At 43.2% G+C, this 25,223-nt stretch overlaps 1 protein-coding gene across 3 annotated transcripts in view; it reads left to right on the top strand.

The window, feature by feature from the left end:
* Positions 1 to 4,357: 4,357 nt before the first annotated feature.
* LOC133342616 (SLIT-ROBO Rho GTPase-activating protein 2B-like) overlaps positions 4,358 to 25,223 on the top strand; it is a 90,512-nt gene continuing 69,646 nt past the window's right edge. For 2 of the 3 annotated variants that reach the window (XM_061551878.1, XM_061551877.1), the window contains exons 1-2: positions 4,364 to 4,636; positions 4,706 to 6,633. In XM_061551878.1, coding sequence (XP_061407862.1) covers positions 6,567 to 6,633 — 67 coding nt within the window. In that variant the 5' untranslated portion in view covers positions 4,364 to 4,636; positions 4,706 to 6,566. Of the gene's footprint in view, positions 4,637 to 4,705; positions 6,634 to 25,223 lie in introns of all 3 variants that reach the window. The other variant, XM_061551879.1, reaches the window with a different exon arrangement.

Raw genomic sequence — 25,223 nt, 5'->3', positions numbered from 1 at the left:
CGTCTGCATATTTTAATTGTAGAATTTAGCACACAAAAAAGTCCTAACAGCTGAATTACGTATTATGTCCATTCAGATCTCTCTATCTATAGCACAATCCAGTGCATCATATCAGAAGCATATTGTATATTCAAATGTGTTTACCAATTCGTAAAAAACAAAAACATACTGGAACTGCTCTTGAATTCCCTGTGTCAAGTATTTAATTTCGGGACCACGAGAGGTGTGGAGAGAGCTTCCAGCAGTGGGTTGGTTATGGTTGATGAATGTCAGTTATTGATTACAATTTAATCATCTCGAGAGTTAAATATTTAGTCGATAAAATTACTTTAAGGCCATTTTTCTTCAAAAAAATGTACATGGGCTGTCAAATTTTTCAAAAACTAACGTTATTTGTGTAAAGGTTGAGGACTTTTAAGATATTAAATTCCCTTACATTCCACATACTGTATCTTGACTTATACCCCAGGACCTTCTTACTAGATATGTTCCAGGTCTCTCGTCAACTGGGTAGGCGTGTGACTAATAACTACGAGAGGTATACTGGATGTGGTGTGCAGATGTGGGTAAATATTGTCTGGGTTACTGGCTAAAACAGACCTGGCTGAAATTGGTTGCATGAAATACCTGAAATGACTTTTTTCCCCCGCATACAATTTTTTAATTAAGCGGTTAGTGCATAGCAGGATTAACCTAGCGACCCGAGTTCGATTCTGGGCCAGTGTCAACGTGAACTAGTACTGTGGATCCCTTTCACAAACCTGCATTGAGCAGACCGATGAGACCTGGTCAGTCAACCCCCACGTACATTGAACTTCTCTCGCACCATACATAGCCAACCATGCTTTCAAAAATGTCACTGATAAAGCACCGCACGGTGCAACATTTAATTAGCTTGTAAATGTAGATGATGGTGTTTCGATGCAAAATGGCCTAGCTGCGATCGTACCATCCAAATGGCAGTCGGTTGGGGGCTTCAGCACCAATTGCCACCGATTTGTTTTCTTTCCCTGAGCCAACTCGAATGAGTGGCCCTGCTGTTGCTGCTGTAAGGTTAGAGGAAGGTCAAGGCGCTGCCGGCTTGACCTTGTGGCAGGGTTGGGAAGCCTTCCACGCTGTGGAATCCCCTTAGGGCGGATCTCTAAGGCAGGCCAGAGCCGCAATGTTGGCCCCGGCAACACGTGCTTGTGGTGGTCTGGTGACGGCCCTCTTGGTATCTTGAAATTACTAGGACTCTGTTAAATATAGTAAAGAAAATTACGTGTGATTTATTACAAACAATACACGCGCACGGAAATGGGTATGAGAGGCACAATGTGTGTATATTACGTGAGCTAAGGAGAAAGGGGTTTTGACTTTTACACTGCTGGATGAGGGCCTACTCGTGCCATGCAGATTGTGGAGGTTAATTAACCATACTTCACCACGCTGGTCAGTGCGGGTTTGTGGAGAGGAGCCGAGATGTGCGGTCCAATAATGGACTTTGTTTCCAGGAAGCAAACATGTGTTTATAAATAATCCTGATTGCCGTGGGCATTTATACAAAAATGTGGCCTTAACCTCGTATTGTTATGGATTATGCACATCAAAACTGTATGTGCATGTAGGTATATTTGATGCAACTCGTTATATATAGAATAAATTGTGTAGTAGCAGTATATAATCATAGCAAGTACTAGACCATGAACTTATCACCGTTTATAATTTCCAGTTCATATCATAATCGTCACATCTAAATCTCATCTAAATATCAATAATAATCATAATCCAATTATCATCGCCGTTGTAACATATCCCGTAATGCCCCTGCCCACATCTTGAGAATTCATAAATTCCCCACCCACATCCATTGCCTCCTGTAGCGATGATTACGCATCTAAGGAATGAATGGGCAATGTTTTTTTCCCGGTATATAAATGCTTCTGATATCGATGTCCACTCCACCAATAAAATTCGACACATCGATGTTGTTGCTTTTAATGAGTTTTTCGTGCCAAAAACGATGCCGATGTACGCGAGATTTCTTTTAAATCGTTGGGTCACCTAAAAGGTAAGCTTTTTCGTGGAGGGGAAAAAAATAACTGGACAGGGAGATGTAAATTCACTGTGGGTTGAGTGTTGACCCTGTAACAGCCCTTTCAGTCAACTTTGGGCCAATGTTGGCATGTGGTTGGAACCGTTGGCCCAACGTTCCATGTTGACTGGGTTTTGCCACCGTATTTCTTTCCATAATTTGTTACGAATGTTTATACAGCATCCTGTGTTGAGTGTTGACCCTGCAACAACTTCCTTTGAGAAAGTCTTTCGGTAAAGTCACGTAGATAGAAAAATAATTGTAAAAAATCACGACGTTTCGATCGCAACACAAGCAATCGTCCTCAGGTGAAAAAAATATAGCTAGACAGTCGATGGTTCTCATACTTTATTAGAAGACTTTAAAAAAAAATGTTTGCTGGCTGGCTGGCTGGCTGGCGCCTGTACGGGTGGGCAATTGCGCTGTGACGTCACCGCGCACGTCTGCGTGATGACGTCACCCGCATCTCCACAATCACCGTATTCATCATTTTCAATGCAATGCTGCACCAATTAAATCCCTCACATTTTAATATCATACATTGCCACCAAATTCCATGTCTCTTTACTTTCCTTACAGCCACTCATCCCCCTGATTAGCTGATCTCTCCATTTGATGTTTACATTTCCTTGATTCCCTCATTTCATTTGAATAATTCATTTCCTCTAGTTTGTGTTGTTTATCCATTCTCACATCCATGAGTTCCCCCATTCATCAGTGCCCTAATTAATGATCTCATTCGCAATTCATTCGTTTCGTTATTTTTGTAATTACCTCATGTATTATTAAATCTGTATAAAGTCCCTGCCATACATTCCTTTATAACAATTAATCATTCCCTCAATCATTAATTCACGTTGTGTAAATCCCCCTTCAATGCATTGTATCATACGCATTCATTCCCTCGTCCGTTAATTCCTTCTAATTAATTCCCTCGCGAATGCCTCCTTCAAACACCTCTCATCCATTCAGAATTCCCTCATCAATTCCTTCTCACAACTCATTCCCTCACACCAACTCATTCCCTCATCCATTCCCTCATCAACTCATTCCCTCTCATCAACTCATTCCCTCACACCAACTCATTCCCTCATCCATTCCCTCATCAACTCCCTCATCAACTCATTCCCTCATCAACTCATTCCCTCTCATCCACTCATTCCCTCACACCAACTCATTCCCTCACACCAACTCATTCCCTCTCATCAATTCATTCCCTCACATCAACTCATTCCCTCATCCATTCCCTCTCAACTCATTCCCTCTCATCAATTCATTCCCTCTCATCAACTCCCTCTCATCCATTCCCTCACACCAACTCATTCCCTCATCCATTCCCTCTCATCAACTCATTCCCTCTCAACTCATTCCCTCTCATCAATTCATTCCCTCACATCAACTCCCTCTCATCCATTCCCTCACATCAACTCATTCCCTCATCCATTCCCTCTCAACTCATTCCCTCTCATCAATACATTCCCTCTCATCAACTCATTCCCTCTCATCAACTCCCTCTCATCCATTCCCTCACACCAACTCATTCCCTCATCCATTCCCTCTCATAAACTCATTCCCTCTCAACTCATTCCCTCTCATCAATTCATTCCCTCTCATCAACTCCCTCTCATCCATTCCCTCACATCAACTCATTCCCTCACCAACTCATTCCCTTTCATCTACATCCTTCGCAGTCATGCCCCCCCTCCCCAAACCCCCCTCTAGTCAACAACGCTAATTCTATCGCCAATAATAGCACTATTCATCAAATCCATTCATTCGAGTCGTTATTAATTCATTTCATTCACTTTCATTTGAGTCGTTCAATCACCCCCCTAACCCCCCCCACTCCCCCAACCGCCCCCCCACCGCCCCCCCCCACTCCCCCACCTCCCCAACCTCCCCAACCCCCCCCCACTCCCCCCAACCCCCCCCCCCGATCACTCCCCCCAACCCCCCCCCCGATCACTCCCCCACCGCCCCCCACTCCCCCCCAACCCCTCCCACTCCCCCCCCCCCAACCCCCCCCCCCACCGCCTCCCCCCAACCCCCCCCACCCCCCCCAACCCCCCCCACCCCCCCCAACCCCCCCCACCGCCCCACCGCCCCCCCCCCCACTCCCCCCAACCACCCCCCCGATCACTTCCCCCAACCCCCCCCGATCACTCCCCACCCCCCCCCACTCCCCCCCCCACTGCCCCCCCCCACTCCCCCCCAACCCCCCCCCACTCCCCCCCAACGGCCCCGTGTCCCGGCATGCCACGCGGGGCAGGGCTGCGATGTCCGCCTGGCGACACTGACGGGAGCTCCTCTGCGGCTCAGCAGCCGCCTCCTCTGTCCTCTGTGTTTCTCTCTCCTCTCACTCATCTCTCTCTCTCCTCTTCTTCCGCTTCGTCGTCGTCTCCCTGTGAGGCGGCACAGGCAGCGGGATAAGCGAGAGCCCTCGGCGGCGGCGGTAGAGGAGGAGGAGGTGGGACGAGATGCGGGGTCCGGGGTTGAGCGCAGAAAAGGCGGCCTCCACAGTCACCCACGATACACGCATGTCCACACTGTAGTAGAACACACGTCCACACTGTAGTAGAACACACGTCTACACTGTAGTAGAACATACAACGCATGTCTACACTGTAGTAGAACACACGTCTACACTGTAGTAGAACATACAACACACGTCTACACTGTAGTACAACATACAGCACATGTCTATACTGTAGTAGAACACACGTCTACACTGTAGTAGAACATACAACACATGTCTACACTGTAGTAGAACACACGTCTACACTGTAGTACAACATAAAACACGTCTACACTGTAGTACAACATACAACGCATGTCTACACTGTAGTAGAACACACGTCTACACTAGTAGAACATACAACACATGTCTACACTGCAGTAGAACACGTCTACACTGTAGTAGAACATTCAACACACGTCTACACTGTAGTAGAACATACAACACATGTCTACACTGTAGTACAACACACGTCCACACTGTAGTAGAACACACGTCTACACTGTAGTACAATACATGTCTACACTGTAGTACAACATACAACACACGTCTACACTGTAGTACAACATACAACACACTCACTATACCCACTACTATAGTACATGCTATACACGCTATACCCACTACTATAATATACACGTGCATACTGAAAAATAGCTTGCGCACATAGCATACCCATTACACGTGGACTCTAGGACATTTAATAAAGTACACTGCAGGGCATTATACACACTGTTCACAATTAAACGCTGGTATTCACGTACACATAGCAAACATTACACAGAGTACGCACATGCGAATTACTTATACACATTTCAGCATCCACATTACACACGCACGCTATACAACTTCCAAACACTAAACACAATACACGAACATTCTACACCCATAATATACATTCTACACACCCGATAGTCCACATATACAAGTACATTATAAGCTACAATACTCACAATAGTGTAGAGAACCTAGACGACACTACAGTATACACACACATCCTGTATTCATACTATAGCAGACCTAACCCACATGATATAAACATTGCCAGAGATACAATACGTAGTTAACATTACACCTAGATACTATAGTGCACATACAATATTATCTATACTCTATAATATAAATAGACTGCAGTATACACAGAATATAGTGGTAGTACACAGACAATTTCGCACTCGTTTATTCCCGCACTAACAGTCTGTAGTAACTACATACAATCTATAGTGAACTACATTATTCAAGCTATACGGATTCGTTTACATACACTGGCTTAATATAATACACAGACAATGATGCCAATACGTTCGTGCTAGATACACAGATACGATACACGATACGATACACGCTTAGAACCACCACTAGCCCACAATAAACACGACAGCCACCACGAATATAAATATACTACAGTCGACGGCAACTACACAGGGCACATAAGAACCACGTTATAAAGGAGAAGACACGTTCTCGATGGAGGCACATTAATCACGTAATAATGTCCACGATCATCATCAACAGCATCATCGTCGCTTGGTTCAAGGACTCAGATTCCTGAGTAATCCCTGTTCGAGCTCTAGGGGGGGCTGGGAACCTCCACATTGAAAGCTCATCGTCGTCACCCTCCTTCCTTTTGTGTTTATTTGATTTGGAGTTATTTCTTTATTTCTTACTCCGTTTCCCCAGGACGAAAGGGGGCGGCAGGCAGGCAGGCTTAGCAAGCGGGGGGCAGACTTTGCAACACACACACAAAAAAGGGAGAGCGAACGAGCCCGGCAAAAAATCTGTGGAGGACACTTTAATAGCACACTTGGGAAGCAACACAACACACGTACAACACAACACACACACGTACAATCTTACATGTAGAAGAATAGGAGAAAGAAGGGCGACGTTTCGCGAAAGGTGCCCGGAGAAGTTTCGTAGAATATAAGAAGCTAAGATAGGGCCCACACCACCACCACCACCACCCACACAGCAACGATGACTTCGGCGCCGAAATTTAAGAAGGAAAAGGACATCATGGCAGACTTTGAGATGCAAGTCAAAGGTAACACACCCACACACAGTTCGGACTCCATGTTACGCACGTTTCTTGTTAAGCTTTGATATCCACGTTGCAATGTTTTGTGCTCTTAAACTGTTGTTTGTGCATCTGTGTGTAATGTGTAGTAGTGGTTAGTGTAATGTGTTACGAACCCGGCGATCCAGGTTCGATTCCTGCTCACGGCCACCAATGCCAGTCCCAGTGACGATTATCTGAACCGGTCCTGGGCCTCACACTAGGTCGACTCGGCGTTAAATGAGTACGTGGTGCGGTGTGTAAACCATCGCCACGTGGGGAGACAAACGCGGCCGGGCGTGGTGCTGGCCACGCTGCCGTTCGTGTGCCCTGCCGGCCTTAATAGGTGCTCGCTAACAACACTTGCCCCTATAGTCTGTCAATGTTATACAGGGATCGTTGTGTGTGTGTAAATCGTTAACTTTATAAGCATGCGAGACCTCGTTGATAGGATGTCGCTTTAATCGAGATAGAGACGTTAGGTAAGGCATGACGACCAGATGTTAACAAATACGTTTTAACTACATATTATTGGTTCTTTCGGTAAAGTCACGTAGAAGGGAAATAATAAAATAATATTTATATAACGCAATAAAAACAATAAAGATTGCTTTATATTAATATTATTTTATTATTTCCCTTCTACGTGACTTTACCGAAAGAACCAAAAATATGAATCCCTGCAGTCACGAAAGCTTTAAATCAAGTTTTAACTACATATCAAAGTTTGAGATATCTCTTAAGATAAAAAAATGTATAACACAATCGTAAATATCAAGGTTTTATGTATAATAAGTGTTAACCACGGTATCTGTGATCTGTCCATGACGTTGATAGTATCTGCAAGACCAAACTGCAAAAGCTAAACGTTAAAGTTTTTACTTTTCACAGATTGCACAAGGTCACAGCTCTATAACATTAACCCTCGAGCTAAACCAGCTTCGTATTTACAAGCCCAGGAATCCATACATTTAGAATGGTTGCTCTAAAGCGTGTGTCATACCATATGATCTCACGAAGCGTTTACAGCCATGATTTTCCAATAAATGATTCAATATGTGAAGTGAAACTTGACAGAGATGGGGTTAGGGAAGATGCTACGGTTTAGTCTAAGCTCAATATTAGTTCATATGCACAAAGCATCTACAGTGTTGAAACGCGTACGACGTGGCCACACTTTGGGACAAAGTAGTGAAGACAGCAGGGGAGATGGATACTCCAACACAAATCGATTGTTGTACTCAACTTACATGCTCCCTCCCCCCATGTCTGTGCGCACTGCCTTCAACCGCGATCTGTTGTAAGTATGTATTTGCATGGATATACTGTGTTTATGTTTCCATGCAATATAATGCCTGTGCGTGTGGTCCCCCGGTAGTCTAGTGAATGCCTTTTGCATACTTTGATAAGGGCTATTAGGTCACGTTGAAAGTGTTTTTTTCTGCTTAAGTAAGTTATTATTAAACACATAACAAGGTTAAATGTACACTCACTTTACCTATATCGACCGTTTGTATCCGCAGTCTTTTGTGTTTTAGAAATCTATAAAATGTGTCGTCATCCATTCATTGGGTCAACATTTCAAAGCATTAATGTCCTTGGTAGATGCCATTGACAATGTGTGGGATTTAAATGGTACCTTTATTGCATTTACCTGGTCACTTAACAATGGGCAAGTGTTCACTGTATTTGTAACCTCCTAAGAGGGCTTTAAACGCAAGATGTGGCTGAATGTCCTCATAAAACTGCAGAAAATGTTACGATTCTCTCTTACCAAACAAAATACTTTAATTTACACATGTATGTTGCTAATTGAATTTTGGTGCGTGCAAGGTACGGCGATTAATAGATTTTGATTGTGGCGTTGTGCTGGCGATCAACATGCCACGCAGTTATCCCTCATGCGTAGAAACATTTGGTTTGTTAAAGCAATTGTGTGCGGAATGCTAATGTATGGGTGCAGAGTGTTGTCTGCCATAATGCAGATCTGGTATGAATGGGACCCACTATGCGTGCCATTGCTTGCTGACGGACGTTTACAAAAAAAACACACACAGCCGGGTTTATTATTCTTTAAGAAGAGGAGTTAAGCAAATAAGTAAGAGGGAGCATCTGCAGATTTCATTGTTTTAAGCTCATGTTTCAAAATTCGCAGTTCAATCCAGTATAGTGGAGAGCATACGCTATAAACAGACATTCGTTCAATGCATTCCCCATCATCATCATCAGACATGTTCTATCCACTGCTGAACCGTTGCCATCTCTCACAGTCTTGCATATCTGTCAAACCCTTATCAGTGCCTACTTTATTACAGACAAATTCAGACCTTATTGGTCACTCCGTGCCCTTGTAAATCTCAACACAAACAAATTGACAAAATGTTGCCTGTATTGAAACGGCTATACGCCGTATAGACCCGAACTCAATTTCGCTATACAAGAATACGGGTAAACCGTATGGGTTGATGACAGTCCATCGAGTGTGTCCACATGAACTGATTTAATCTCTCCACCTCCTGTGATTGATATCCTTTTGGGTGCGTTCCATCCTTTGGCTGAAACTTCAACGTTAGTCTAGTCGTCATTCCTTTTGGCGGCGTGTCCAGCCTAAACGTATACTTTTTTAATTGCCAATATGATGTTTCCGACTTGCTTGTGTTCTCTAATCCACGTGTTCTTCTTTCTGTCTTTCAATGTAATTCCAAGCTTGCGCTCCACTTAGTCATACAGAAAATGGTGGAATGCCTTTAATTGCAAGTGGAATATGTATAGGGAAATGCTTCTACTGCATTTATACTATTTTGCATATAAATTGTTGCTTATAGGATATGTAGCATTACTTCACGTGACGTTTCAATTTTGAAATATGTGCAGAATACTTTGCAATACAGGAATTGTCAAAAATGTCATTCATCTTGTAACTCAAAGAATTAGGAATTGTTTATTGAAGTTACAGCGATTTGTCTTCATGGATGGAGACCTGATGCATCGTCGTCATGGGCATACTGTGACCATACTTCACCACACTCGTCAGAGGTAGGTTGGTGACGTTATGGTGTTGTCCAGAACCAATTTACATATCACTCATCACTGATGTTAGCCGTGGCCTGGAATCAAATATCAGGGTTTGTAGTACAGTTTGATAACCACATGGCTACCACGACACTTATTGACGACCTCAATTGTCCTCTAACCATATTTCAAACACAATTCATCAGCTTGTTAATACCGTAGTCATAACCTACAGTAATACCTATGACAATATGTTTATGTATCTAATCAATTAAGACCTTAGTGGTAAAGATGAAGAACGAGTTGTATAGGTGAGAAGGTGCTTCTGAGATGTGGCACGGAGTGGCTGGCGATTGTGTGTGTGGGCATCGTAGTTACTGCCTAATAGGCTGCATCTTGGCATGAAAAGGTTGCTTTGACACTGATAAAGGAGAGCCATCTAACTCCGGGCCAGCTCAGAATGATGTATTTACTCACTGCTGCTGGTAATTGCAGTATTGACTTACGTTTGACCCTTAATTTTATGTAAGTCTGTCATGAGATATGCCCTCTTGGTTTGGATAATCGGTTGTTTGGAAAAGCGCATAACAGATACCATATCAAAACTATCACTAAAGTTTTGGGCGTGAAAAAATTGAGGGGGAAAAAAAACCTGGTAATGTTTTTTTCCGCAAGGTTGTGCAAAGAACTATTGGGAACTCAGCAGTTTCTTATTCCTTCCTGTAATATTGTATGATATTTTCCACTTAAGCTCAATTTTGGCTTACAATGTCATTGCACCTCAGCACTTCGTATACCACAGTTGGTCACCCACAGACTCTGTGCCCAGACGTGTGGTCAGCTCTTAGACTGGACGAACAAACTGATTTGGCAAAGTGGTGGGGTCCTACCTATGCTGTTGTTTCCGTGCATGCCCTCAAGTTGGCGAGTAACCGTCAGAATTTCAGAAAATGCAGCCCAGGTCTATGGGAACCTCATTTGCCAGTAAAAATATGATAATCGGTTTTTTACCCTTCTATCTGGCAACAAAACTGACACCTTTTTACAAGGAGTCATGTTTGCATAGACCGCAATACCAGCAGTCATAATACAAACAAAAGAACATAACTCTGATAAATTGCACTGTCCTTGAAGTTGATTGGTCCACACCCGAGACAGCTTTCCTTAGAGCCTAGTCTCACATGGGTTGGACCAGATGACGCCAAAAGGCACAGCCCAGGTCTTTAGAACATCCACTGGGGGACATTCAGTGTTGAGTTCCAGTGCATGCAGAGGTGGTGACTTGAAAGGCACCGAACATTATATACAGCAAGATGATAAATTAACGGATGCTGGTCGGTTGTTTATTTGGCATGTTGGATTTGTTTTGTTGTTGTTAGAAAGTCACACCCTAATTTGGGTTTATATTTTCATTTAGATACCAATTTGGCAGACATTTAGAAAAATAAGTGCCTAACAACTGAAGGCCTTGTTTTAATTTCCAAGATTTAAGTAAATATAAAGGACCTTTTCATAGAAAGTAAGGTCTGCAATTGAAAACATTTTCATAAATACCATCGTAATTTCTTCCTGAATAGTTCTTTCTGTTAATTGGTGTACAGCGCTTACACTGTTTGCTGTTTTGCAGAAATTTCTGATGCGCTACAGTTATGCATACGCATTTAGAATTATGTATGTTTCCAATGTTTCTTAAAGTCCCTGGAAAACTTTGTGAGATGTGATATTTTGAACAAATACAATCACATCCCCAAGGCCTGCATTTTATTTGACGACTGTGAAAAAAACTATGCTGTTTTAATTTTACCAGGTAAAACCGCCTGAGCTATATAGCTCTTTTTCAGATGCGACCTGGGCATAAATGATCACTCAATGACCTAGCTTATGTGGAAATTTATAGTAGCCAAACACTCTAAACGCATTTTTTTTAATATGGAGGGAAAAACCGAAGGACCCTGATATAATAAGCAACATGACCAAAGGGAGAACATACAAACTCCAAATATACAAGCATCAGGGTTGGGATTGAACCCACGACCTCCTGCATACCAGGCAAGGGAGTTAGCATCTCGTCACCGTGGGGCCCGTACATATTTTACATTTTTGTGCACATTGCTATACATATTGTGGCAACGTACTGCAGAATAAGTACCACTTTTGAATGGAAATAAAATGTTATTTTTCCTTAAGAACTATGCTCAAAATTTTGATTTAAAGCTTTCGTGACTGCAGGGATTCATATTCTTGGTTCTTTCGGTAAAGTCACGTAGAAGGGAAATCATCATCAGGTGTGAAATCCACAGCAAGAAAATTTGAAAAAAAAAATTATTGCTGTGGATTTCACACCTGATGATGATTGCTTGTGTTGCAGTCGAAACGTCGTGAGAATTTTTTTTATTGTTTTATCTTTATTTTATTATTTCCCTTCTACGTGACTTTACCGAAAGAACCAAGAACTATGCTCTAATTTTCTGAATGTTTATGTAAGTCAAATATGACTTGTGTATGCATTATAAACATTAGCATTCTACTAGTACAGTGTAGTGCATCACTGCTAGGGAACTGATGAAATAAGTGCAAGCAATTGGTCTTTCCCATCAACACTCAACCTATTATTTGCTCCTGTGTAAACACGGCAAGAAATTACCCCAAAAAATTATATACAACAATACTTAAATCCATGTCTAAATGCACCCTTTGTGATGCCAAAATATGAACCAGCAGTTGCTGATTTGGACAAGGGGAGATGCTGCTGTTCTAATTCACCAGGACACGTGCTCTGGTCAGTGTTTCCAGCTAACAGCATCCTTCCGAAGTTAATAAATGGAAAATGTCCGCAACACCTGTGGGTCAGGAGCCTGAATTCAGTGTGCCAATTTGAAGAATGGCCATTTATGGGTGCCACGTTTACTGTTGGCGGTTGGAAAAATAATCGTTGCGGTGACCTTTCTGTGCTCTGAGAACTGGTGCACTTTAAACTCTGTGCAGAGTGCTGAAAAAATGTGTTGCCAGCTTCAATGATGGGACACACCTGTCCCATGTGACACAGCAGCCATAGGATGCCCAAAAATAATGAAGTCTCAAAAAAGTACTATCGCAGCCGTACTCGTACAACCATTTAAAATAAATACATTTTCCCATGCCACATCATCAATCCTCACTAATTATTAGCAAACATTAATTTTGTAGAAAAACAGCATGTGCTTAAACATTTCTGTGACATTACTGATTTAGTGGTGAATAGATAAGTCGATATGGTCATTTGAAAAAAAATATATGATATATGCTTATTTGGAATGGTTTCCTGTGACCCAATCACCCATAATGCACCCGATTTCGTCAGATTTTGGAAGAAAACCACGAATTAGCCGGCACTGTTTGAATGGGAAACCACCATCCATACAATAAGTGTTGTGCTCTGCTGCGTAGCTACATTGTCAGCAGAGGGCAGTGCAACAAATTCCATTGTTGTACCGTACTTTGCCCCCAATATTTATGCTCCTCGACTTAGCTAATACACACGAATCATATTTGAAAATTGTGGTCCAATAACCCCCACGACCTGCACGGTGTCGTGAGGTCCTTATACAGCTGCGAGTTGACAAAAGAGCTGTACACCTACATTGAATTGACACGTGAATCAATTTCCATTAGTTTTTTTAGCAGTTCTTGGGAACTATTTAGATGCTAGCCATGGACTACAAAAAAAACCTTGGAACAAACATGCTGTCTCGAGACCAAAAGCCCTCTTTGTGTATTCGAATTTTTTTAGTAAATCATGTAAGTTATATGTACAGTATGAGTCAAGTGACACACTGTGCACAAATTTGGCAAGTCTCCTGCCGCCAGAACTTCCAGCATTACTGACTGTGGCATCCTCGCGCCTACTTCCGAACAGCAGGCAGCCGTGCGCTTTATGCCAGCCCACGTGGTGAAATACAGCGGGCTGTGTTGTTTCCGCAGTGCCATGTGTGTGGCAAGAGCCACAGACCGCTTCCCAGAATTGCATTGCCTGCACATAAGCCGTGCTCAAAGTTCGTATTGTACTGGGTTGATGTGTTACACGCTTGCAGTTTAATTGTATAAGAATGTATCTGCAGCCCCTTTTTTGTCAAGCCACTGCTGGATGTTAGCCTCCCAACAAGGTGTGGAGGCCAAGGTGGGGAGCATAGATGGGGAGCATAGATGTGAGAGTGTAGTGTACAGTACAACATCACTTTTGCTACGCTGCCCTCTTGTTTCCCACAACATAACCCCTCAGCAGCCTATTGTGTGTATGGTGGGGTCACCCGTTCAGGCAATATTGACACTCAAGCCCGCTTGGCTTCTGAAATCTGATAAGATTGAATGCTTTGGTAAGAGGCCTGGGTGATTTGGCCATAGACCGGGCTAAATGTGCTGGGGAGAAAAATGTTTCGAAAAATGAACCTAGAGAACAATTTTTTTTCATCTTTGGGAAAAATTCACTTATGGGATATCTGCCCCCGATTACGTGACACCCAGTGGCATTAGTTTTACAGACTTTACCTTGCTGATGAGACTTTGTAGAAGTGTTTTGTAGAGTAAACAGATGCTACTGAGAAGCATGAATCTGAATACCTTGCAGATAAGCAAGATTTACTTTAAGATAAATGTATGAAAAAAAACATTAAGTAAAAACAACACTGCCCACCAAAGTACTTATTGGTTCTTTTAAAAGATCTTGCCACAATTTTCAGTCATGGAGGTGGTTTCACCATACTTCGAGCTCATGTATTTAGTATCACTAAATGTTTTAAACACATGTTTAGAAACATGCCTTTCGAGTGTTTGGCTGCAATACATTTCCACATGATGAGCCACTTCGTGCAGCAATCATTTGTGGCCAGGTCACTTCTGAAAACGCTACATATCTCATCAGTGGGCCTTACCTAGTGAAATAAAAGTTTAATTTATAGTTAACTTGCTTGAAACGATTATATAAATTTAGAGCTTTCAATATACATTGTCTATTTTTTATTGTAACGGTTGGTAAAGAGATTTTATGAACGATTTTTCTGGTCAATAATTATTATTGAGGCTTTTGTCACCTTGAAGAGCTCTTCTTGAACATTAACTGGCTTGTATTTTTCACTAGCATAGTTAATCTCCTTGTGGAGGTTCATTTTCAGTATTTCTTTCATTATATAAACAAAGCTGCAAGATGGGATTGGTGGCTCATGACGGAAGGCAAATGAAATTGATCACGGGGACTATGGGGTTTTTGTCCATTCGGGGGAACATAGCGATGAGCCTGGTTTGTGATGCACACCATGAATAGCCCCATTTGTCTGCGTCGTAGGAGAAACGTGCGTATTGTGTAGCCTTGGGTTTCAGGATATACGCACCAGGCCCTTTGATGTTCTCTCTAGCTTCCAAATCTTTGTTAAATCATATTTGACTGAGGCCAGGAGTAATGGTGGCTTCTTACATTTGGCACAGTCTAAGGTTTCGTTTTTTGGGACTCATTTCACAATAATACATTCAAGATAACTGACTGAGGTTGCATCTTAAAGGTGATATTCACCAGAAGGGTTAAATACATGGCACTTCGAAATTGGCTGCAAATAGTGCTGTTTATTCACACACATGTATGTGTTAATACAATGCAATACATGCTTATTCAAAATGCCAGAATATTGGGCATGTAACAATGCCTCTAAATACATTAGTTAAGTTGATTCTTGCACATCTCAAAACATGCGCTTCAACCAATGTTGGCAAAATGTCCCAATGCTCAGATTACCTGCAGATTATTCACTTGTAATTACACGTAACAGCATTGCACCTACTGCAAAACCTTGACAGGACCCTCCCAAAAATGTTTGAGATTTGGGGAGACATTTTTATGTAACCAAGTGCAATAATAAGTGTATTAAGGTGCATGATAATTGCTTTTATAGCATCTATGCCATTTATATTTCAGTAGCATGCTGATATTGTAATAAATGAATAGAAGGCTGAGAATGCACAAGTCAACATGGAGAGGTGTATACTTGGATATTACACTGACAGAAGGAGGAATACATGGATTAGAGGATATATACAAGTTAGAGACATCATCTTGCCTGCTTATGAAAGCAACTCGGCTTGGGCAAGACACATGATTGGAAGGGATGGTGGCCGGTGATTGAGATTAATGCCACAATGGCAGCCAAAGGAGCGAACGAGCCCAGGAGGATATCCAGCATGGAGAATGGCGTGTTGGAATTGGTTCAAGGGCGGGTGCTAAATTAATTGGCGAATCACGTGACCATGAGAGATGGCGGCGGCTTGGAGGGGGGAGGCCTCAATGCAGCAGTAGATAGTTCATGGCTGATAATTATGAATAGCTGGGTGTATGAATATGATATGTTGCAATCAAAATGCATACATTTCCAAGGTTGTTTAGCAACGAGAGAGTTAACACGGAGGGTTAGTAGATGCGAGTCATTATTTCACAGTGCTAAATAATCGGCTTAGAACTGATGGCATAAAGGCAGTGCTGAGCTTGTAGTCGCGAGGCAGACAGCAGCATGGCTTAACAAAAAGCAGGGTTGGAATGTACGTCCAAAGATGTATCGCCATGCCACTGCTGTTGACCACGTGTAACACGAGGTTTCGTGCACATCCATAGATTTTGATCAATGGCATACGTTTGTGATGAGTAATGTGTAATGAAATGCAATTGGTCACGTGCTGGTATTTATTTGGAATGACCCGATTAGCCAGAATGCACCTGAACTCGTTAGACCCCAGAAGCTAAGCAGTTGCGAGCCTGTACAATGTTTGGATGAGTAACCACCATGCGCAACACAGGTTGCCTTCCATAGAGCAGTGGGGCTACCTGCTAGGTAGCAGAGAGTAAATTTCGATTTAAAGCTTTCGTGACTGCAGGGATTCATCTTCTTGGTTCTTTCGGTAAAGTCACGTAGAATGGAAATAATAAAATAATAAAAATAAAACATAATAAAATATTTCTCACTATTATTCTCACTATTTTATTATGTTTTCTTTTTATTATTTTATTATTTCCATTCTACATGACTTTACCGAAAGAACCAAGAAGATAGCAGAGAGTAGTTAAGCAAAATAAATGATTGTACTGTACGTCTATGCTCCCACGTGTTTGATCCTCACCATTACCAACCTGCACTCCTCATCAGCATGCTCAAAAGACCCCCGTGACTTGCATGGCATGGGGAGGATCTGTCTTCCAGCAGTGGACTGACTATGGAATTGCACGTGCATTCTCATAAATATAAACTGCAAGTGTGTGTAATGCTAAATTTCAATCTAAAGCTTTCGTGACTGCAGGGATTCATCTTCTTGGTTCTTTCGGTAAAGTCACGTAAAAGGGCTATCGGAAAGACCCTGTCTTTCCGACAGCCCTGTTCTTCACCTGAGGACGGCTGCTTGCGTTGTGGCTGAAACGTCGTGAGAATTGTATTTTAGTATGTTTTATTTTTATTATTTTATTATTTCCCTTCTACGTGACTTTACCGAAAGAACCAAGAAGATGTGTGTAATGCCTTAATTATGTAGAGCATGTTCACCATAGCTTGTGCGCAGACACAATTCTGGGAAGCAATAGGTGGGGTTTGTGTGTGGCTATTGCTGCACGCGGGATCCAGTAGCGTATTGACAAAAGGGACGCAACATTCAGAATATTTATTGAACAGGATTTTCACTCATTTTCTATCTTTTTTTGAAATGTAAATGCCGTTGAACCCCCACTTGGAAAAGAAAACTATTCATGCTTTATCCCATAGATTCTCACGGCGCACCGGGAGACGGCTCCTGTTTTTCTTTTTTTTATCTCCAGCGTGTGTTGAACCGGCTGAGCCGCCCGGCACACACAGCTATGCCTGCCGCACACCACCGTTGTTGCTAGGCTACACACCTCCGTGATCGGTACATCAAGCTGGTCGGGGCTTTAGATGTCAATTTTCAGGCTGATGTAGATTGACAGTGCTGTCTCCTACAGATAGCGGTGTGGGGCCCCACCGTGGTGGTACAGCCAGGCTAATCAAGTGCTTAAGACGAAGCTTCCATCCCATTCAGCATGCGTATTGACCCACGGGCAGTATGTGTATTGACTGCTCCATGTTGGCTTATTAGACGTTAATAATAAAACAAATTTTTCAATATTCTCATGATAAGCCGTGTTCATTTTTTCTGTCTCACTATAGGTTTGCCTTGCTTTATGCGGTAGGTGCATTCCAAAAATAAAGGGGCGCACAAAGAGGAATCGCGTAGCATCGACTGCACAGTCGCCAAAACACACAATGCTCCGCACAAGACAGCTGGCTGCCGAGTCGTGGATACAGTACACGCAATGTTACCCCATGTTCGACCGCATATGAGTGGATTCAAACCATATTTAGTGATCATTGGGTAGAAATAGGTTAGCCAGCCACATATACAAGAAATCGTACAATCCAAACCTGCATAAATGTATGGAAACCTGTGCCGTAATTTCAAGCATGTATCTCTCTCCATGCTCCTTTGTGCACCCTTCAGCCTTTCTTCCATTGTCTTTGTCCGTTTCTTTGTTTGAAGTACAGAATCAGAATATGTAATTATGCTGGAGGAATCTGATGAGCTATAACGCTATTTTTTTTACAAATGTCCAGTAGGGGCAGGTCAGAACATTACAATAACTTCAAATTGATCGTCTTTTTAAAATATATTTAACTGACATCCCTGACTTAATCAGGTGAGAACCATCAACATTCAGGAAGACGTACAGATGGACACACACACATCCATGTTTTAACAGACAATGCACCAATGAAAATAATAGTTTGGTAATCCTTTGTTTCTTCACTGTTAAAATAATTCCTTCCTATGCCACGTCAGTCACCATGCTTATCAGCGCAGTTGAGCGAAGGGGAAGTGCCCATGACTGGGTCATATATTCACCAACTGCTGTTGTTTCTTTGTCAATCCCGCTATCCACAGGACTCTTCTTTACATCTTAAAGATGAGCAATTCCCGGCCCGTTGTTAGCCATGGCTCAGATGCAAACTTATGTTGATGGGTGGGTTTATAGGCCAGTATTTTTACCACTGCGGCACCTTCCACCCCCACTACAACACGTACGAATAAAATCAAGTACATTCTTACGCATACCATTTTGTGCATGTATCATAAGTTTCATAATCAACATGAATAAATATTCAGTGGGTTTCCCTACATGTAATGTTTTGTAGTGGAATACCACTGACGTGTGTAGATAAGCGTGATGGAGAATACAGTGTGAAGGAAGGCACATTAATGTTATCTCATGCCTCATGCCTGGCACATTCAAGCGCAAAGTCAGCTGCTATTCTTCACAGTATTGGAAATTAACACCCTGGGAACGTCGGTCCTGTAGGTGGGGAGTTTGAGAGAGTGGATGAGGGTAGCAGCAATGACCGCTAAGCTCATTGGTCCTCTCCCGCAGGGAGTTTGATACCTTTCAAGTGGCTGCTTCTCCAAAGAAACAAACATTCTATGATGTGGTGTCAGCAGGTGCATTATATAGTGGCTTTGTGGTTTATAAATGTACTAGCTGTACTACCCGGCTTTGCCCGGGACTTGGGTTCACCACACCCGGCCGCCTTTGTCTCCCCAGTGGCGATGTTTACACCACAACAGTTACTCGTTTGAGGCTGAGTCGACCTAGGGAGGCCCAGGACTGGTTCAAATAATCGTCACCGGTGGTGGCCGTGAGCGGGAATCGAACTCTGGTCGCTGGGTTCGTAGCGCAGCGTGCTAACCACTACACTCCAATGCGTTACACTTCCACATGGGTGGGTCACATGACAGATTTGACGTCACAGCTCACTTGCCGTGCAAAAAATATATGCATTATTGAGCTCCCTCCCCCCCCCCAAAAAAAGTGTATTTTTATAATTTGTGCATGGTGTACAGTCTGGAAAGTACCCACATGGCAAATTTCATGTGTGTTGCATGTCGGGAAGTACGCTAAACATTTTGAACAGACACACATAATCACAACTTTGCCTTATATATATATGGAGATAACCAACTTGTGGACATGTGCAGCCCTTTTGTAAGGGTCTCTCCATGCCACGTGGGTCATGGAGGTTTTTTCTTTACTTCACGTTGGTAAATACTGGTTGTGAAGACACGTGGATCCATAGACGTACAGTTCAACGATTGAGGCTATGCCTGCAGCATAGCTCTGCAACAGCCTGTGACACTCATGGTGACTCACCCGGTCGAGCACTCACCAGGCTTAAGACCGCTTAGCTTATGAGGACTGCTGATGAGATGATCTCGGAAGATACGGAATACACATATAGTCCAAAACAATAGTAATTGATATTAATTATAAATGCAATGGCATCTGAAGATGCTGTATCGGAGTGGGGGAGAGACCCATGTTGTGAAAAAAGGCAACTAAAAAGATAGGTAGGGGGTTACGTAACGATAGTGTCATTTGAACAGTGGAAAAGATCATGAATGGGGAGACATTCACTTGTGTACATGTGCAAGCAGCCCTTTGGTCAATCCAATGCTGGATAAGGGTCTCCCCATGCTATGTGGGTCATGGAGTGCCACGGTGACGAGATGTTAACTGCTTCGCCTGGTATACAGGAGGTCGTGGGTGTGATCCTGACCCTAACGCCTGTATTTTTGGAGCATTTTCTCCCCGTGACCACGTGGATTTTTTTGCGGATCCTCCGGGTTTTCCCTCCACATTTAGAAACATTTGTTTAGAGTATTTGGCTGCTATAAATTTCCACCTGATAAGCCACTTTAAACTATAGTTTGTGGCCAGGTCGCGAATGAAAAATAGCTATGTATTTTAGTAGGCCTTATCTGGTGAAATAAAAATAGTTTATCGTTTTTTTATACAGGGTGTTTTAAAAAGATGGACCTGATTTGAAATCACTATCTCTGCAACCACGAACCGCCCATGAATGAAACTCTTACCACTTGAAAGGGCGGGGCATAGAGTTTCAAATGATTACCGCTAGATGCCTCTCCCAGCGCACAAACAGCCCCTCGCCTCAGTCATTTGCAAGATGGCGACCCGCAACACAAGACGTTTTGCGTTCCGCAGTTCAGCAAGACTGAATCCGTAATTGCGGTGCAGCGTGCGTTTCAACAGCGTTTTGGCATTGATCCGCCAATGTGAAAGAGCATTCGTTGTTGGTATCGACAATTTGAGGAAACAGGCTGTTTATGTAAGGGGAAGAGCACAGGGCGACCACGCAAGTCCACTCGTGCCAGCCGAGAACTTGCGATCCCTCATAAGACTGTCTGGTGTGTGTTAAGGCGACGTTTAATCATGAGGCCATACCGGTTGCAAATGGTACAGGCTCTTCGTGCAGGTGACAAAGGAAAGCGTGTGGAATTTTGTGATGCGATGTTACAGAACATGGAGGACGACAGCTTCTTACTGCGTTTGATTTTTAGTGATGAAGCAACGTTTCATCTAAGCGGTAAAGTTAACCGTCACAATGTGCGCATATGGGGATTAGAGAATCCACACGAAACTGTAGTACATGAGCGTAATTCCCTGAAAGTGAACGTGTTTTGTGCTGTTTCTCAAAGAAAGGTTTATGGCCCTTTCTTTTTCGAGGGAAACACAATTACGGGGCAAGCGTATCTCGAAATGCTGCAGAAATGGCTCTTTCCACAACTTGATGAAGATTCCGATTACTTCATTTTTCAGCAAGATGGAGCACCGCCACATTGGCACCTGCAGGTTCAACGTTTTCTAAATGACAAACTGACCCAACGTTGGATAGGTCGCACGGGACCCCAAGACTTGGCGCTACACTCTTGACCCCCAAGATCCCCAGACATCACACCCTGCGACTTTTTCTTGTAGGGATACGTCAAAGACCTTGTTTTTGTGCCACCATTAGCGACTAATCTGGATGACCTCAAAAACAGAATCACGGCAGCGGTGACTTTAGTGGAAGAAGACACTTTGAGAGGCGTTTGGGACGAATTCAACTATTGTCTCGATGTCGTCTGTACAGCAGGTGGAGGGCACAGAGCATTAATAAAATGGTTAGTAAAACTTGATAACTCATTAAACCGTTTAACTTTTTGTGTAATTGTAACATGTTGCCATCGTGAAATATACTGCTTTGAAATTGGGTCCATCTGTTTGAAACACCCTGTAGTTTATAGTTTTCCATAATAGAGTTTTTTTTGGGTTAGATCGCGTAAATATATAAATGTTAAAACCCACCACCACCTGACACAGCCAATTAGTAAGGGTTGTCACTTTAACAGAACATGCCAATTTGTCACGAGCACAGCACACCTGTGTGTTGGAGAGCCAAGCCACAACATTTACAATCTGAGTACGACGTTTCGCCAGTAATTACAACTAGCCTCATCAGGCGACAGCCAGATTTGTGGAGAAGTCTTACTGTTTCGATAATTGGTTCTTTACCCTTCTACCTGGCAACAAAACTGACACCTTTTTGCAAGGAGTCATGTTTGCATAGACCGCAATACCTGCAGTCATAATACAAACAAAAGAACATAACTCTGATAATGTGCACTGTCCTTGAAGTTGATTGGTCCACACCCGAGACAGCTTTCCTTAGAGCCTAGTCTCACATGGGTTGGACCAGATGACGCCAAAAGGCTCGGGTGTGGACCAATCAACTTCAAGGACAGTGCATACATTATCAGAGTTATGTTCTTTTGTTTGTATTATGACTGCAGGTATTGCGGTCTATGCAAACATCATGACTCCTTGCAAAAAGGTGTCAGTTTTGTTGCCAGATAGAAGGGTAAAGAACCAATTATCATATTTTTACTGGCAAATGAGGTCCCCATAGTCTTACTGTTTCGTTATATAGAGGCGCTTCTGAGCTCTTGCACAATGTGGGGGGGGGGGGGGGATTACTGATGCCACGTACATTATGCATGTGCATTATGTGAGCCCTTTGAACTTATTCTTCCTGTCTATTGTGTTTATTAAAATAGCCCTACCAACGTTAATGCCTAATAAAGTACGCTGCCCTTTGTAGGCATGCATTTAAATAATGTATTATTTGATGATTCGCTTCCACGCAGCACTAAGGCGGTAGCTATCCGAACGGTTAAAGTTATTTTGATTTCTTTAAATTTCGATAGATTCTCAAATTAGTCTTGGCCAGTAGTAGCTAGTTTTGCACAAAACTTCAACATTATCACGAAAGCTTTAAATCAAAAGTGGCGTTATCCTTTCCTGAAAAAAAATCAATTTGATGAACAGGTGTGTAATTTATCTGTTTGCCTGTGTGATGAATTTGAGCTGAACAACCTCTTACTGATGGGTGCCGCCAATCAAAGTTAATTGTGGGAAGGCAAAGGCATTATTCTCCGCAGCTTTCCTCCCAAGTTTTTACAGTAAGAAGCTCTTATTATTTTGAGCCTGTGTATATTATAAGAGGTTTAAGTTAGGATTCTTGTTTAAAAGTGAAAATCGGGAGGGATTTTTTAAAATAATAAAGCTAAATTGTTGGTTCAAAAGGTTAAGATTTTTGTCGAGCAATTACAATCTCGTGTAATCTGCCTGAAGGCATAAATAATTACTAGCTGTACTACCCGGCTTCGCCCGGGACTTGTATCTACCACGGCCGGCCGCCTTTGTCTCCCCAGTGGCGATGTTAATACGCTACAGTAGTTAAGTTACTCGTTTGAGGCAGAATCGACCTAGGGGAGGTTCAAATAATCGTCACCGGTGGTGGCCGTGAGCGGGAATCGAACTGGGTTTGCCGGGTTGGTAGCGCAGCGTAGCGTTAAGCACTACACCCACCGCTCCTCACACACCACACACGCACAGACACACACACAGACACACACACAGACACACGCAGACACACACAGACAGAAACACACACACAGACAGCACGCTAACCACTACACTACCGCTCCCCACACACCACACACGCACACACACAGACACACACACAGACACACACACAGACACACACACAGACACACACACAGACACACACACAGACACACACACAGACACACACACAGACACAGGCAGCACGCTAAGCACTACACTACCGTTCCCCCTACACAACACACGCGCGCGCGTCCATTGCTGCAGACACACACGACTTTCAGGGTGCATACGGCAGTAAACGACTGAAATAATAAAGCGGCAATGCTGTGTAAGGAACGCCTTAGACCCGCATTATACATTTGTGTAATGCGAGCGTAAACACACAAACACACACAAACACATACACAATACACACACACATACATGCAGACACACAGACAGACACATAACACACATACATACACACACATACAAACACAGAAACACATACACACACATACATAGACACACACATACATACACACAAACACATCCACAGACGTACATACACACATACATACAGGCACGCAGACATACACATAAACACATACAAAAAAACCCACATACATACACACACACATACATACACACAAACACATGCACACACATACATACACACATGCATACAGACACACAGACATACACATAAACACATACACACATACACATGACCCGGCTTCGCCCGGGACTTGGATCCACCACGGCGGCAAAACCGACATACATACACACACAGACATACACACAAACACATACACACACATACATACACACATGCATACAGACACACAGACATACACATAAACACATACACATGACCCGGCTTCGCCCGGGACTTGGATCCACCACGGCGGCAAAACCGACATACATACACACACAGACATACACACAAACACATACACACACATACATACACACATGCATACAGACACACAGACATACACATGAAACACATACACATGACCCGGCTTCGCCCGGGACTTGGATCTACCACGCCCAGCCGCCTTTGTCTCCCAAGTGCCGATGTTAATACGCCACACCAGTTACTCGTTTGAGGCTGAGTGGACCTAGGGGAGGTTCAAATAATCGTCACCGGTGGTGGCCGTGAGCGGGAATGGAACTGGGTTCGCCGGGTTGGTAGCGCAGCGTAGCGTTAAGCACTACACCCACCGCTCCTCACACACCACACACGCACAGACACACACACAGACACACGCAGACACACGCAGACACACACAGACAGACACAGACAGACACACACACACACAGACACACAGACAGAACGCTAAGCACTACACTACCGCTCCCCACACACCACACACGCACACACACAGACACACACACAGACACACGCAGACACACACAGACAGACACAGACAGACACACACACACACAGACACAGACAGCACGCTAAGCACTACACTACCGTTCCCCCTACACAACACACGCGTGCGCGTCCATAGGTACACATACACGCGCTTGCTGCAGACACACACGACTTTCAGGGTGCGTAAGGCAGTAAACGACTGAAATAATAAAGCGGCAATGCTGTGCGAGGAACGCCTTAGACCAGCAACACATTTGTGTAATGCGAGCGTAAACACACAAACACATACAAACACATACACACACATACATACACACACATACACACAAACACATACACACAGACATACACATACACACAAACACACACATACATGCACACAAACAC

The sequence above is a fragment of the Lethenteron reissneri genome, chromosome 15 (genome assembly GCF_015708825.2).
Source record: "Lethenteron reissneri isolate LAM-NWPU_2019-01 chromosome 15, ASM1570882v1, whole genome shotgun sequence".
In the NCBI taxonomy this organism is placed as follows: Eukaryota; Metazoa; Chordata; class Hyperoartia; order Petromyzontiformes; family Petromyzontidae; genus Lethenteron; species Lethenteron reissneri.
This window is presented reverse-complemented; position numbering and strand designations above follow the sequence as displayed.